Source organism: Protopterus annectens, chromosome 10.part0 (genome assembly GCF_019279795.1).
Source record: "Protopterus annectens isolate FY-2018-M chromosome 10.part0, PAN1.0, whole genome shotgun sequence".
NCBI classification, from domain to species: Eukaryota; Metazoa; Chordata; order Ceratodontiformes; family Protopteridae; genus Protopterus; species Protopterus annectens.
The window spans coordinates 940,490,680-940,505,784 of NC_056744.1; the positions used below are offsets into that span (position 1 = coordinate 940,490,680).

Below are 15,105 nucleotides of genomic sequence, written 5' to 3' on the forward strand. Positions count from 1 at the left end.
CTATAGCTGTAAATTATGTAGCCAGACATGAATTGGTTCAGCCATATCCATATTTATGGGGATACAATAAAATGAAGCATTTAGGAGTATGGATTAAAAAGGATCATGTTATGGCAGGTAAGTGCATGTGGGAAGAGACTAAACAAAAGATAATACAAATGAGAAACTGAAAGCTTTTGTTTTTGGATATGGATAGCAAGATGAGAGGAGTAAAAATGTTTTTAGTCCCTTTAGTTTTATATGTTAGTCAGGTATATTTTTATCAATCGGAGGAGAAGTTTTGGACAGTAATTAATAAAGAGTTGAAGGATTTTATGTGGGAAGGGAAAAGGGCAAGGGTCAAGTGGGCTAAGTTGATCATTACAATAGAGCAAGGTGATTTAGGATTATCTGATTTGAAGGGATATTTTAGAGCTAACAGTTAAGGCTCATATACATAACACAAACAGAAAGCTATAATTCAAAGTAGAAAGGGATGATGATGAAGAAGGGGCGGATTCAAGACATAAGGAGAGAGTGTGATTTTGGATGCAGATCCTTAAGGAGAATAACAACAGCCATACATAATACTATAGTCATAAAGTAGCAGAACATATTCTAAGAACTTAGCCAACACAAGAATGGAGAAAGGAGATTTTACAGACAGGGATGACTTCAATTAGGGGTATGGAGAATAGGAAGAGAGGGCTGGAATTTACTGCGGAAAACTGGTAAAGGAGCAGTACTGGGAACAAATATCTAGACAGGGAAAGGTAAAAGAATGGGAAGAGGCCAAGAAGACATTTGGAATGCGCGTTCGATACTGCCTTCACTATCAGAGCTTGATATCAGAGTATAGGCAAAGAGAAAGGGACTGGGGATCCTAAGTGAAAGACCTACTCTGGTAGAGTTTCTAATTGCATCTAGAGCCGAAGTTGCTGTTAAAAAGGAATAATTTGTAGGCCACATAAAATATTGCATGATAACTATAAGAATCAGTGGAGTTTAGAAATAATTGAGAAGAGACTGGATAAGCAATTCACAAGTAAACAACTGGATGGCATGTGTACGGCTCTCAAACATGCAACAAAGTCTAGAAGATTTGGTATATTTGTTTGGAAGTGTTTGCCCAGGTATTTACATACTCCAAGCAGACGCCAAAGAAAAGTTCCTTAGGTAGATGGAAAACATTGGAGGTGTGATGGGGAAAAAACAGGCAATGACTTGACAAGAGTTTAAAAATTCCCTACAGAGTACTCTGTCAGAAATATTGGGTGAGCAAATGGGTGTAACTAAGGAAATTATTTTTTTTTGACCTGGGATTCAGGATCTGAATTGCCTAGACATTGCAAGGCCTTATTAGGTTTAATTCTAGTAGCTCCCAAAAAAAGATTCTACTGGAAAATGGAAATCAAAATCTAAGCCAGTTATATTTGAAGTAGTGAATACTGTGACATAGGTAAAAGAACTGGAATCTGGATCTTTAGAAAACATCCAAACAAAATCTAAACCAACTGTATTTGAAGTAGTAAATAATGTAACAGAGATAAAAGAACTGGAAGTTGGATCTTTAGAAAAGGGTATGAGCAAATTACATAGAAAAAATGAAAATTATGGGAACAATACATGCAGAAAAATATTCTGGAAGAGTGAAATTTAAGGGAAGCCAGGAACTGATCAATTTATGCATGTTGGATTGTTGATAATTATACAAAATAATATATGTGATGCATAATGTTTGCAACTTAGAATATACCAATATGTTTTTTTTTATTTAAATGTATGTTTTTCTATGTCTTAAGTGATAATTCAATAAAGATGTTTAAAAAAACAAACAAACAGAAAAAAAGATTGACTCTGACTAGCCCTTTCTGTGGCTCAGAGGGATGAAGCCCTAAGACTCATATGACCCCTGCTCAATTAGTACTGCTGGTGCTGGAGAGGAGAGGCTGGGGAGGATAAACGTGAGTGGTTGCCGTCAGCTTTCCCATCATGGGGGAAAGGAGGCAGCTTGGTCTCACTTCTTGAGTGAACCATAATGGAAGCAGTAGGTGGTGCACCTATGTAGCGTGAGCCTACTGAGGACACATGACCATAAGTAGTCAAGTGTGGGGACATGCCCACTTATTTAAGGCGGTCAGCAAACCAGTGAAGCTCCAAGGAGCTACTTAGGGAAAGAAGCTACAGAGGTAGGCCATTTCGCAGGACCCATCAGCTGACCTGTATCCTACCATCTGACTCATCGCTGGTAAACAAATGGATCAATCAGACACCTCAGGCAGGAAAGAATGGGATGTATGTCACTGAACTAGCCCAGGGGATGGCTAGTTCCCAATTCACAGAACAACTGAGCCAGCTGGATAGAGATGATGGAGTCATCAAGCAGTGCCCTGTCAAACTGAAGATGAAGGGACATGGGAAAAAAAATTTTTTTTTAACAAAAAAAGTGAAAATCACAGCTGCTAAAGACAGACCGGTTTAACATAATTATTTAATTATAACCTGTGAGAATCTTAATTTTTAAAATACATAAAATATTTTTTCAACATTCCTTCTGCTGCTGCTGATCTTCTGACCTTAACCCCATAAACCCATCTGTTTTCTCCTAGAAGGATCAGTTCCATCCATTCCAGGAAGCAAGTGTCCCTTCCAGATGAGCTGGTTCCCTGAGACAAACTTTCCCTACTAGGCCGGTTTCCCTCTGTCCATCACAACAAGCTTACCCTCACAGAGAAGATGGTTTCTCTCTCTCTCTCTCTATATATATATATATATATATATATATTTACACATATATATCTGTGTGTCAATGTGTAAATATGCATTTGCATTTTTTCACTATACAAATTTGCTAAACTACTAATTCATTAAATAGCATTCTTTACTCCTGATGTGTTGCATGACTGAAAGCAGTAAAATAAGACAATGCCTGTGTATAAGGAAAGGATTCTAATGCAGGTACGGAACAGGCAGACTTGGGTGCATGAAGGGGGAATGAGGTGGAGTTGATGCAAAGCTTCACTGGATTTAGTGGACCTAGGGTTAAGGCTATTTTTCTTTCAACAGGCTTGTACAGATCTAACAGACTTCATTACTTATTTCTATTATTCTTTTTGTATGATTCTTTACAGAATTAAACTGCAGCACAATTCCAGTTCTCAACCTTAACATTTAATAATCACAGCAATCTTCTCCTACTTGTACAACTGATAATGATAATTTCATTTCCACTTACCAAAGCATTAGCTGAGGTTCCTGTTTATCCTGAGGTATTCCAAGCACTAACACCAAATTTCTGTACTTAATCTTCTTTCTCCAAAAATATGTGTTCCTGTGTATCCATGGCTCACTGTTTATAAATATACATTTTTTTCATATTGTATAGCTTCATTCATATACCAGTTAGTTTCTTTTAGCCTCTAGTTCTCCCCACTAAACAACAGAATGCACCTGGTGATCTCCTTGGGTTATGCCAGAATTTATCCAGTGTATCTGCAGGACTATGAATGTGTGCTTGTGGGTCATAAAATTGCAAACTATTTATGCATAAGTGTAACAAGATAGTTAGTAAACTGGACTTACTTTCAACTCGATAGACTTCACACTCCACAAGGACTAAGTCATTTCCATGTAAAGCAATAGGCTCAAATTTATAGACATTGTTACTGGCACTTTGCACTGCAGTACCAGCACCTATTAAATGCAGTGCTCCATTTCCAAAATTAATTCCACTATTATTAGCCGTATAAACTGCATTTGCGGCATTTTCAGTAGGTATTTTGATAATTTTGGAATCAACTTGCCCTAAGCCAATGCTGAACAGAAATGCATTCTCATCGTGTAAGTAATTTCCAGCTCCTGAGTTAAAACTTTGACTTGTGTATCCTCCGAAAATGTACCCGGGTTTGTTGTATGCCACTGTTAAAGTAGGCCCTTGTAAATCACATTTGTTATGAAATGCATTTACAGTAAACCCATGAACACTTCCTTTGAATAATAAACTGAGCTTCGTATATCCCAGAAGTTGCATCAGTTTTTGTTCTGCTTCTTCTGTCAAGTTGGATTTTACAGCAGCCATCCTGTCTGACTCTGAAAAAAATAAAATGATATAAAATAAATAAATTTAAGTAATTCAGAAAAAAAAAACTCACAGTGACTTTCAATGTTTTCCTTCTTTATCTAGATGGACAGGTCCCCTGCAACAGTTTGACAGGCTGGCATGTACAGTTCTAATTTATGATACTGTAGCTAAGCATTTCTCAGATTGTGAGGTCAGCCTCTCTGGGAAAGTCCAGACCTGCTTCAGAAGAAGCCTAAGCAAGTTCAAAATGCTGTGTATTTAAAGCATTAACCAGTCAATATTAACTGTATTTGGAAGCAGGTAAAATGCAGAAGGGTAACAGTCAATGAACACATACATCTAATTGCAAATGACAATTAAAGAACAATGCACTATGCCATATCTTAATAATTTCAAATATGTACGTACATTTATTTTGATGGGGGACAGATCGGTCTATTTTTGTAGAATGCAGCATACAATTTTCTGTCTGTTTAAACCCAAGGATTACCGGATATCTGAGGGAAATCAGGGACTTGTCTGTAGTTTAAGACAGACTCACTGAGTCTGAGAACTTGTGTTTCAGGTGAATTTTTAACCATTCTACTAATGAAGTTAAACCTGCATTCATACAATATTAAGAAATGGCTACAGCTTTTGTACATTCAAATTATTAAATGTCTAGCAACAATAATAATACCTCAGCTGATACTTACAGATACAGACAAGATGATTTAATAACTCAATTGGGCGGATTCACGAAGGCTTACACGGAGTTTAAGACTAGTGTAAGCCTCCGTGTAAGCCTCCCGATCCAGGAACAGCCCAAATCTCCGTGTAAGAGACAGCTAAAATGTCTCTTACATGGACTGGGTGTGGAAATGCTCAATACCTCATTTGCAGCGCAAAGATAGCAAATGAGGTATTTGAGCGATCCAGGAAGCCCGAACCAGTCTGTGTAACGGACGTTTTAGCTGCAGAAATGTACTCCGCTGACAAATGAGTACATTTCTGCAAAATTGACAACGGAGCTATGTCAGCTCCAAATAAAGGGTGCATATGTGTCATCTAGCATGCCAATGGCCAAATATGTGGCCATTGGCATTAAAAAGTGAAGCAAAATTATTTAAAATAACTTTTTTTTCAGGGGGATTTTGATGTTTAACTGCAGCGCACACCCGCGCAAATGGGGTGCGCTGCTCAAAAGTAAAAACCGAAGCTTATAAGCTCACAATTGTGGGTTTTATGTATTACATGGAATGACAATGCAGGGACTAGCAGACCAAAAACAATATGGCCACCGTGTAGTGGTTGCCAAGGGGGGGAAGCTCAGTGTAAGAGATGTAACTAAACATTACTAGGCAATCCTATGTAAATGAGGGTTACAATACCGAATCACACTGCCACATAGGTAATGAGCACTTTCCGAGTAGTGTAAGAGTTACAGAAGGGGGAGGAATAGAGTAAGAGGTAGGTGACATCGCGGGGGGGGGAATGATAGAAATAAATGTATCACATTGGAGGGCAGTGTAACGTGACAGATGACAGACAGACATCAGGGAGAGAGGTGTGTCCCAACAGAACACTAGGAAAGTCAAGAAATAGAGGGTGCACACTATTCCTACACTCAAACTTTCTTGATATATGTGCATGCGCGCGTGTGCGCGCGTGTAAGGCAGGTTCAACATGTGGGAGCGTGTTGCAAACCGTTTACAACGGTTTGTGCGGGTGTGCACGTGTGTAAGGCAATGTGCACGCGTTTTACCATGAATCAGCCAAGTTCAAACCGTGTAAGGATGTGTGCGCGCGTTTAAGTCACTGTGAGCGTGCTTATGCTGGTGTGCACATTGCTCCCCCTGAGGAAACAGAGAGGAAAAAGGAAACAACCAGATTACAAGGAAGCTGCCAGAGGATACTGCTGGAGTTAATTGGTGATAACAATTAGAAGCAGGCAATTACACAGGCAGACTAGAAGCCCAACCCAGCACTTAAAACACTGCAAACAGCAGTGCAGGGTGTTTCTCTCAAGAGATACTGCAAGAAAGGAGTAAGCTATCAGAATTGAAAACTGAAAAAGCTGAACTCAGAGCAGAAATGCTAGGGGCTGCCATAGATGTTATAATCAGGCATAGGCGAATTGCTGAGGGTGGTGACAATGCAGATGCTGACAGACAACCCAGAGTGAGGAGAAGGAGAAGAGTATACAGGCCCAGGGTCACCTACCATGGGTTACATGAGCTGGAGATAGTAGAGCACTACAGAGGGGACAGAGACCTTCTGCAGCAAATTGTTGAGCTGTGCAGGCCACGTCTCACACACAGAACCAACAGAGGGGAACCCATCCCAGTGGAAACCAAGGTATGTGTTGGCCTAAGAATACTAGCAACAGGTACCTTCCAGAGACCAACTGGTGATATGATGGGGATATCACAGGCATCAGCCTCCAGGGTACTGCACCAGTTCCTGGATGCCATGTCAGCACATGTCGGTGATCATGTATATTTCCCCAATGCCTGTGAGGTATTGCCAAGCAATATGCATCTCTTCCAGCAAATAGCAGGATACCCTGAGGTACTGGGTGCAATAGACTGCACGCACATACGCATCAAAGCACCAGCCGGTGAGCGGGGTAGAGCCTATATTAACCGCAAGGGATTCCCCTCCATCAACTGCCAGGTCGTGTGAATAATGAACGTGTGTGCTGGCTGCCCTGGGAGCTACCACGATTCTCACATCTGGCATCTGACGCAGCTGTACCAATTATTTGCCAGTGGGGACTTTCCACACGGACACCTAGTGGGGGATGCAGGTAATGCACTTGAGCTGTGGCTGATGACACCCATCAGAAATGCACACACACCTGAACAGGAACGCCATAATGAGGCACACGCACAAACACGTAATGTCATAGAGCATGTGTTTAGGCTGCTCAAGTCACGGTTCCGGTGTCTGGACACATCTGGTGGAGCCTTGCAGTACACACCAACTACATGTACCCAAATGATCATGATATGTGCTATGCTACATAATATGATCCTGCGGAAACAGCTGCAGCAGGACCAGCATACGGCTGGGCCAAACATACCCCCACCATTTCCAAGGCCACCACAGGCAGAGGGTGACTCGGAGGAGGAACAACCTGACCTTGCCCCAGTAGGCAGAAGGAGGCGTGCCCAGTATGCCCTGGCCTTGGCAAAGAGGCAACGCATAGCACATACACTGGCTCAGTAGGAACACTGGGACTGATACCCCCTCCGACTCACTCATATAGTAACAGGGACGCCTAACATGACACAACCTGCTTCCAAACATGTACAGGGAGTATAGTATGTGCATCCGACAGAGGCAGCCCTGCAGCACCACCTGAGGCATGAATGTCATGTGTTAAGTAATGTAACACCATGTACCATATGCACACCTGAGGACCCTGACTAACATCCACCCTCACCAATCATGAACCACAAAAACACAAACCCACCTTCATAGGTACCACAAGGGAAGGAACCTAGATGTAATGCTACCCAATGCCAGAAGTATAAACAGCAAGATGCGTGCAGTGTAAATGCACACAGTATAGAGAATGTAGTTATCAGTGCTGTAATAGAAAACTGGGTCAAAGCCCACATCAGCACCCTAACACTACCAGGTCACACCTCATACAGTGATGTACAGCTGCAAAACATGGAACAAGCTACAAAACGAGGGTGACTAGCAATAAATGTCATGGATAACCACACCCCCATGTTGGTACCACAACAAGAAGCAGCATGGATTAGCCATGGTCAAATACCAATGGCTAAAACTGCCTACTACTATATAGCTTGCTGCAGACCACTGTCCTAATAGCAGGAACTGCACCAGGCCTGTGTTGGTATACAGGAAGATATCAAGCCCCCCAAACCACATTATATTGCTTGACTGAAAATACCTACACATACACCATAGTTTCATAGTTTACTACTAGGCTATCTGCCCTAGTGCATTTATAAGCCTAGCCATAATGATGTGGCTATTGCCACCCCTTATAGTGTTAATAAGTGTACAGAATAGATTCCGAATATTGTGCCTCTGACTTAGTAGTGACACATTATGACCTCCTTACTTAATCGAATAACTCGACTGTGCCTCTGTCTAGTAGTGACACAGGGAGGACCCCTGGGGTAAACCTACGATCTCACATCCACTTGTCCAGATTTCTCTTGAAGAGAGTCAGTGAGGGACTCTGTCTAACATGAACTGGAATTCTGTGCTAGAGTGTGAGAAGCCTCTGAGTTACGACTCTGTCCCTCCAGCATGTCCTATACATGTATGTGCTGAGGTTCAAATCTTTAGCTCTCATGGTTCTGGTGGATTTGGATTGCTTGCAGTGGAGCATGTCCACCAAATCCTGACTGGACATGGTCTTGTATGTCAGGCATAGGTCACCTGTAAGTAGGCGGTATGCTACTGAATAAAGCTGGATTTTCTTTAGTCTGGAAGCATATGACATGTGTTGTAGACCCTTGATCCTCTTGGTAAGGTACTTTTGGGGTCTCTCCAGCTGTTGCAAGTGCTGGGTGAGGTACATACCAAATGGGGCTTTGTATTCAATCATGGGCCTGATAAGGGAGAAGTATAGGGGTACAATGACCTCCTTTGATCTGGATGGAAAACCCTTCATGATAAGGTGGGCAAGATAGAAAGTCTTTCTAACCACTTTGGCAATATGGGTGTCAAATGAGAGGTCACTATCTACATGGGTCCCCAGGTGTCTGATTTGTTTTCTGTGCTCAGTGGGTTGCTGTCTATGTGTTAATTTGTGGGTACTTTGTTCCTCCCAAAGGGGATGACTACACATCAGTTGCATTCAGTTTCAGGCCATGATTCCGGCACCAGCTATCTGTTTTTGTGAAGGCATTCTGTAGGATGTGTGTGCCGGCTGATGTATTCACTATGGTACCTAAGTTGCAGTCATCTGCAAACTTTGTCAGCCACAATCCTCCTATGTTTGCTTTCACATCTGAAAAGTAAATGCCAAGTAAGAGGGGTCCCAGGACAGATCCTTGTGGGACACCACTTGTGACTGGCTTTGAATCTGACAAGGCACCTGCAATGTCGACTTTATGGGTTCTGTTTCTTAGCCATTTTGCAACCTATCCTGTGACATATGGTTTTATATTTCAGCTGTTGAGCTCGTCTATGATGCCTGAGTGGGGTATTGTGTCAAAGGCCTTAGCCAAGTGCAGGTAGGCTGTGTGGACCGCTTAGCCCTCATCAATGGCCCTACTGACAGTTTCAAAATAGTCAACTAGGTGCAAATGGCAGGATCTGCCCTGTACAAAGCTGAACTGGGTGGGATCAAGGGTCTGTAGGTCACCAATGTCTCTGTTTAAGAGCTCCATAATGACTCTTTCCATAGCTTTGCAGACAAGGCTGGTTAAGCTTGTGTGGTGGTAGTTCCCAGGGTCTGTGGAGGCATCTCCTTTGTGCAGTGGGACCACTGTTGCTGTACGCCAGTGTTCAGGTACATATCCTGTAGCAAGGCTAAGGTTAAATAGCATTTGTATATACGGGTTTAGCTCCTTCTGGAGTTCACGTAGCACGCAACTGCAACTGGGGATACCATCAGGTCCCATTGATGCTGTGTTTTTGTCTTTGCTGAGTGCGGCTCTCACATGGACATTTGAGATGACAGTGAGGTTACATTTAGCTGTGATAACTATCTTCTTTTGGGGGTGAGGGAGGGGGAAAATTGCACTGAACCTGTCTGCCAGAATGTTGCCAATATCTGTCAGGTCACTGAAATTTATGTTGTTGTGTACCAACTCTGGGCATATCTGAGGGTTCCCACCCAGGTTTCTGACATAACTGAAGAAGGCATTGTGGTTATCTTTATTGTCTTTGGTGATTTTTGTCTCAAAGTTGACCTTGGATGTCTTTATGAGAGAATGTAGCTTTTACTAGTGCTGATCACAGCTGCCTTCCCTTTAGGAGATTTAGCTCTGTCTTGCATTAGTATCCTTCATTTGTTATACAGTTTGTTTATGGCTGGGGTCCACCAGACAGGCCACTTTCCCTTGGTGGAGAGGGTCTTGGTTTTATTTGTGATTGCATGGTCCATGCTTTCTTGGAGATGTCCATAGAAAGCGTCTGTGAAGGAGTCACCATTGTGTGTTGTGGTTTCCACTGGCCCAGTGGGCTTAAAGGATACCATCTCAGTCTGAAGAAGTGTGAAGTCAGCTTTTGAGACATTTGTCACTATACTCTTTGTATTATACTAGCACCGACACATTTGTAGACAATTTCCCAGAATCCATCAAACAAAATGGACATGCAAAATGTAACACTTCCACAAGAGGGGTAAGCATACTGGATGTGATAATCAGAAATATGTGTACTGGATGTCAAGATGAGAAGTGTATCCCTCACTGGTAAGACCAGACCATAGAGTAATCACACTGTAGTTACACATCCCGACCCCAGTCCCTGGCCAGAATACCACAGTGAAACACATGTATAAAGCATAGCTTGCACCCCTACAAACCAATGTGGAATCCATGAAATGCCCTGTGCAAGTCCAGAATATGAGACACACTGCAGAACATGTTATACAGGCATACCATGAACACAGCCAAGAGTGCTTGGAGTCTGCAATCACAAATAACAACAAGACACAATGCCATACACCCAGGCATCTGGCATGCTGGACTCCAGCAATTACTAAACCATTGAAGAGAATAAGGAAGCTACCACATGATAGATCAAACATAAAAAGTGAAGTAATCAGTGATCACTAGTATGGCAATAAAATGTGTCCACACATACAATCCACTAAGGCCAGGCAAAACAAGTAGAATCTGTGAATCCAGAGGCAATGTGACACCTGTCCCAAGTACACACACAACAACAACTCACCCTAATAAATACAAATATATGTGATAGACGCAACCAGGTAGCCAAACCGGAGCCTGAGCACCCCCAAATCAGTACTGTCAAAACTAGTCAGGAAGACAAGGTAACCACATACACCACAAACCCAGTCCCACAATGACCTGCAATGACTGTAAACCAAACACATAAACACAAAAACATTCCCAGAGGCCCTAATTACAAACACACAACACCAACACAAGCCTCCAAAGCAGACACCCAATAAAACAACCTCCAGACATAGCACATGTAACACATAGTACACAAAGCTGGTGTGCCAAACAGTCACAGGACAGAAGGAGAAACAACATGCCTGATACAGTTGTAATAGGTGACTCCACAGTGAGACATGCTGCTGTTCCAGGGATGGCTTGCACCTGTTACCCATGGGCATCTGGATATTGCCTAAGGCTTTTGCAACCTACAGAGATCCTTTTGTAGGCAAGGCCGTAAAGACTAACCCACCACCATAGAAAACAAAACTGGAAAGAAACAGAAGGGTAATGCTGATCAATGCCAGACATGTAAACCTCAATATGCATGCTCCTGAGGCCCTCCCCAGTATGGAGAACATCGATATCTGTCCAGTGATAGAAACCTGCTGCAAGCCTCGTGACAGCACACCAGCACTACCAGGTAATACCACATATCATGTGTTATGGCCACAAAACCTGGAACAAAACATAAAAGGAGGGTGAGTATCCATATTCAGCACAGACACCTATATGTCAAGTTAACTGACAATGCTTACGTCATTGCAGTCCACAAATGTGCAACTAACCATAGGCAAAACTGCTGTACAGTCTGTAGCATGCTACAGACCACACTCTCACACACAGGAACCCCACCCCGCTGTCCTGAAGACAGTGGACAGTATGACTGTACCACCAAATACAAAACAAGGTACACACAAATTACCACATAGGTGGTAAACCATTATGTATGGAAGGAGTAATCAGGGACCTAGTGACACAAGTGGACAGTAACCTGTTATGTGACAGTCACATTGCCAATTTGGCTAGGAAGACTGTCTATATTGGACACTGTATCATGAAAGGATTCACATCTACGTCAACAAAGGTCATTGTGCCCCTATACTGTTCCCTTATCAGACCCATAATGTAGTACAATGCCTCATTTGGGATATACATTACCTGGCACCTGCAGCAGTTAGAAAGACCTCAAAGGTACCTCACCAAGAGTTAGAAAGGGTCACAAATATATGTCATATGCTGCCTGGCTGTAGACACCACAGCTGAATGCAGTCACATACTGCCTACACAGAGGCATTGTATGTCTGTTGTACAAGTCCATGTCCAACACAGAAGTAATGGACATGCTCCACCCCAGAAAACTCAAAGCCATCGGAGCTGTGTGAGTCAGAGATGTCAACCTCAACACATAATCAAATAGGATGTGCTGGGGGGACAGATACCTAACCCTGAGGCTCTCCACACCCTGGAACAGAATACCACTACATGTTAGGCACAGCCCCTCACTGACACTCTTCAACAGGACGTTGGCAAAATGGATGGATGATTGTAGATGTACACTGGGGGTCTTTACTGTGTCATGTCCAGACAGAGGTACAGCTAAGTAAATCATAAATGGCAATAATATTCACATAGCAAGGGGTGGCAAAAGCCACACACACTGTGGCTAGGCTTACAAATGCCCTAGGGTGGATAGCCTAGTATGAACCTATGAACCTATTATGATACAAATTATACAGGACACTAAGGATAATCCCAAGGCTGCTGCAACTGATGGTAGGAAGCGTGCTGTGAATTCCCAGATATGCTCTGGATCACACAAATATTACAAACAACATACCAAACACACACACGTATTGGCAACATACATCCTGACAGGTGCAGTGCAAACCCCCCCCCCCATAATGCAAAATATCTTTCCCAGCAGACTGCTGCCTCCCTGACATTATGTCAGCCTTACCACAGGACATGTACCCAAAGAGCAGTGTACAACAACAGTGGTCGTTCTCAAGAAAGGTGTCGCCTGAATGAATACTAAAAACAACCACCACAGAATCCTGAGAAGCTTGGTCTGCACAGCTATGGAAAGGATCAGCATGTACCGCAGACATAAAGATATTGGGGATCTATTGACACCCGACCCTACCCAGTGTGGGTTTATTAAGTGCAGACCCTGCCCCTAAACATGTGTGACTCAGTTGAAACAGTAATTGAGGTCACTGATGAGGGCAATGTGGTCCACATAGCGTAGCTGGACCTTGCAAAGCCTTCCATACAATACCCTACGTGTTCAATATACATATAGGTTCATAGGTTCATACTAGGCTATCTGCCCTAGGGCATTTATAAGCCTAGCCAGAGTGTGTGTGGCTTTCACCACCCCTTAGGATGAGAATACTATACCCATTAGTTTGCTGTGCCTCTGTCCAGCAGTGATACAGAGATGATTCCCGGGGTAAACCTACGATCACCCATCCACTCGTCAAGATTTCTCTTGAACAGAGTCAGTGAGGGGCTCTGCCTCACATGGACTGGGATTCTGTTCCATAGTGTAGGGAGTCTCTGGGTGATGAATCTGTCCCTCCAGCACGTCCTATTTATATCCGTGTTGAGGTTTAAGTCTCTTGCTCTCGGCTCTGGTGGATTTGGATTTTTGAGGTGGAGCATGTCCATTAATTCGGGTTGGACATGGCCTTGTATGTCAGGCACAGATCACCTCTGAGCAGCGGTATGCGACTGAATAGAGCTGGAGTTTCTTCAGTCGGGCATCGTATGACATATGTTTGAGCCCCTTTATCCTTTTGGTGAGGAACTTTTGGGGTCTTTCCAACTGCTGCAGGTGTCAGGTAAGGTACATTCCGAATGGGGCGTTGTACTCAATCATTGGTCTGATAAGTGAAGAGTACAGGGGTACAATGACCTCTCCTGATCTGGATGTGAATCCCTTCATGATCAGGTGGGCAATGTAGAAGGTCTTCCTAACCACTTTGGCAATGTGAGTGTCAAAAGAGAGGTTACTGTCAACTTGGGTCCCCAGGTCCCTGATAACTAATGGATTACCACCTATGTGGTAATTAGGGGTAACCTTGTTTTTCCCAAAGGGTATGACTATACATTTTTTTGGCATTTAGCTTAAGGCCATGGCTCTGGCACCAGTTATCCATTTCTATGAGACCTTTCTGGAGGATGTCTGTGTCTGATGGAGTGTCAATTATGGTGCCCAGTTTGCAGTCATCTGCAAATTTTGTCAGCCACAATCCCCTATGTTTGCCTGCACTTCAGAAAAATAAATGCCGAACAAGAGGGGCCCAGGACTGAGCCCTGTGGGACACCGCTCGTGACCGGCTTAGAGTCTGACATGGCACCAGCAACTCTAACCCTGTGTGTTCTGTCCTTGAGCCAGTTTGCAACCCATCTTGTGACATATGGGTTTACATCTAAGCTGGTGAGCTTTTCTATGATGCCCGAGTGGGGTATTGTGTCAGCTTTGCTAGGTCAAGGTAGGCTGTGTGAACTGCCTTACCCTCATCAATGGCCTTAGTGACTGTTTCAAAAGTCGACCAAGTTCAAGAGGCAGGATCTGCTCTTGACAAAGCCAAATTGGGTAGGATCCAGTGTCTGTAGGTCCCCAATGTCTTTATTTATGAGTTCCATTATGATCCTCTCCATAGCTTTGCAGACAAGGCTCGTCAAGCTTATGGGGGTAATTTCCTGGGTCCAGAGAAGCACCGCCTTTGTGGAGTGGGACCACAGTTGCCGTATGCCATTCTTTGGCACGTATCCTGTAGTAAGGCTAAGATTAAACAGCAGCCTTATGTGTGGGTTTAGTTCCTCATTGAGTTCGTAGCACACAGCCGGGGACACCGTCCGTCCCATTGATGCTGTGTTTTTTGCTTTAGAGAGAGCAGCTCTCACCTGGGCATCTGAGATGTTTGGGAGGCTAGACTCTGGTGGGATAGATATTTCTACTTTTGGGGGGGAGGGAGGGGAGAAATTTGCCCTGAACCTGTCTGCCAGTATGCTGGCAATGTCTGTGGGTTCAGTGATTTTTTTATCATTTTGGACTAATTCTGAGCATATCTGGGAGTTTCCACCCAGGTTTCTAACATAGCTAAAGAAGGCTTTATGATTGTCTTTTGTGTCATTAGCGATTTTTCTCTCAAA

The 15,105-nt window shown here is 43.2% G+C and overlaps 1 protein-coding gene across 4 annotated transcripts in view; it reads right to left on the reverse strand.

Moving 5' to 3' along the window:
- Nucleotides 1-15,105, reverse strand: part of LOC122813408 (interferon-induced protein 44-like) — a 708,358-nt gene that overhangs the window by 544,036 nt on the left and 149,217 nt on the right. For 2 of the 4 annotated variants that reach the window (XM_044085717.1, XM_044085716.1), the window contains one exon: nucleotides 3,562-4,068. The exons of the other annotated variants lie outside the window; for them this stretch is intronic. In XM_044085717.1, coding sequence (XP_043941652.1) covers nucleotides 3,562-4,057 — 496 coding nt within the window. In that variant the 5' untranslated portion in view covers nucleotides 4,058-4,068. The remainder of the gene's footprint in view (nucleotides 1-3,561; nucleotides 4,069-15,105) is intronic. 4 annotated transcript variants of the gene reach the window in all.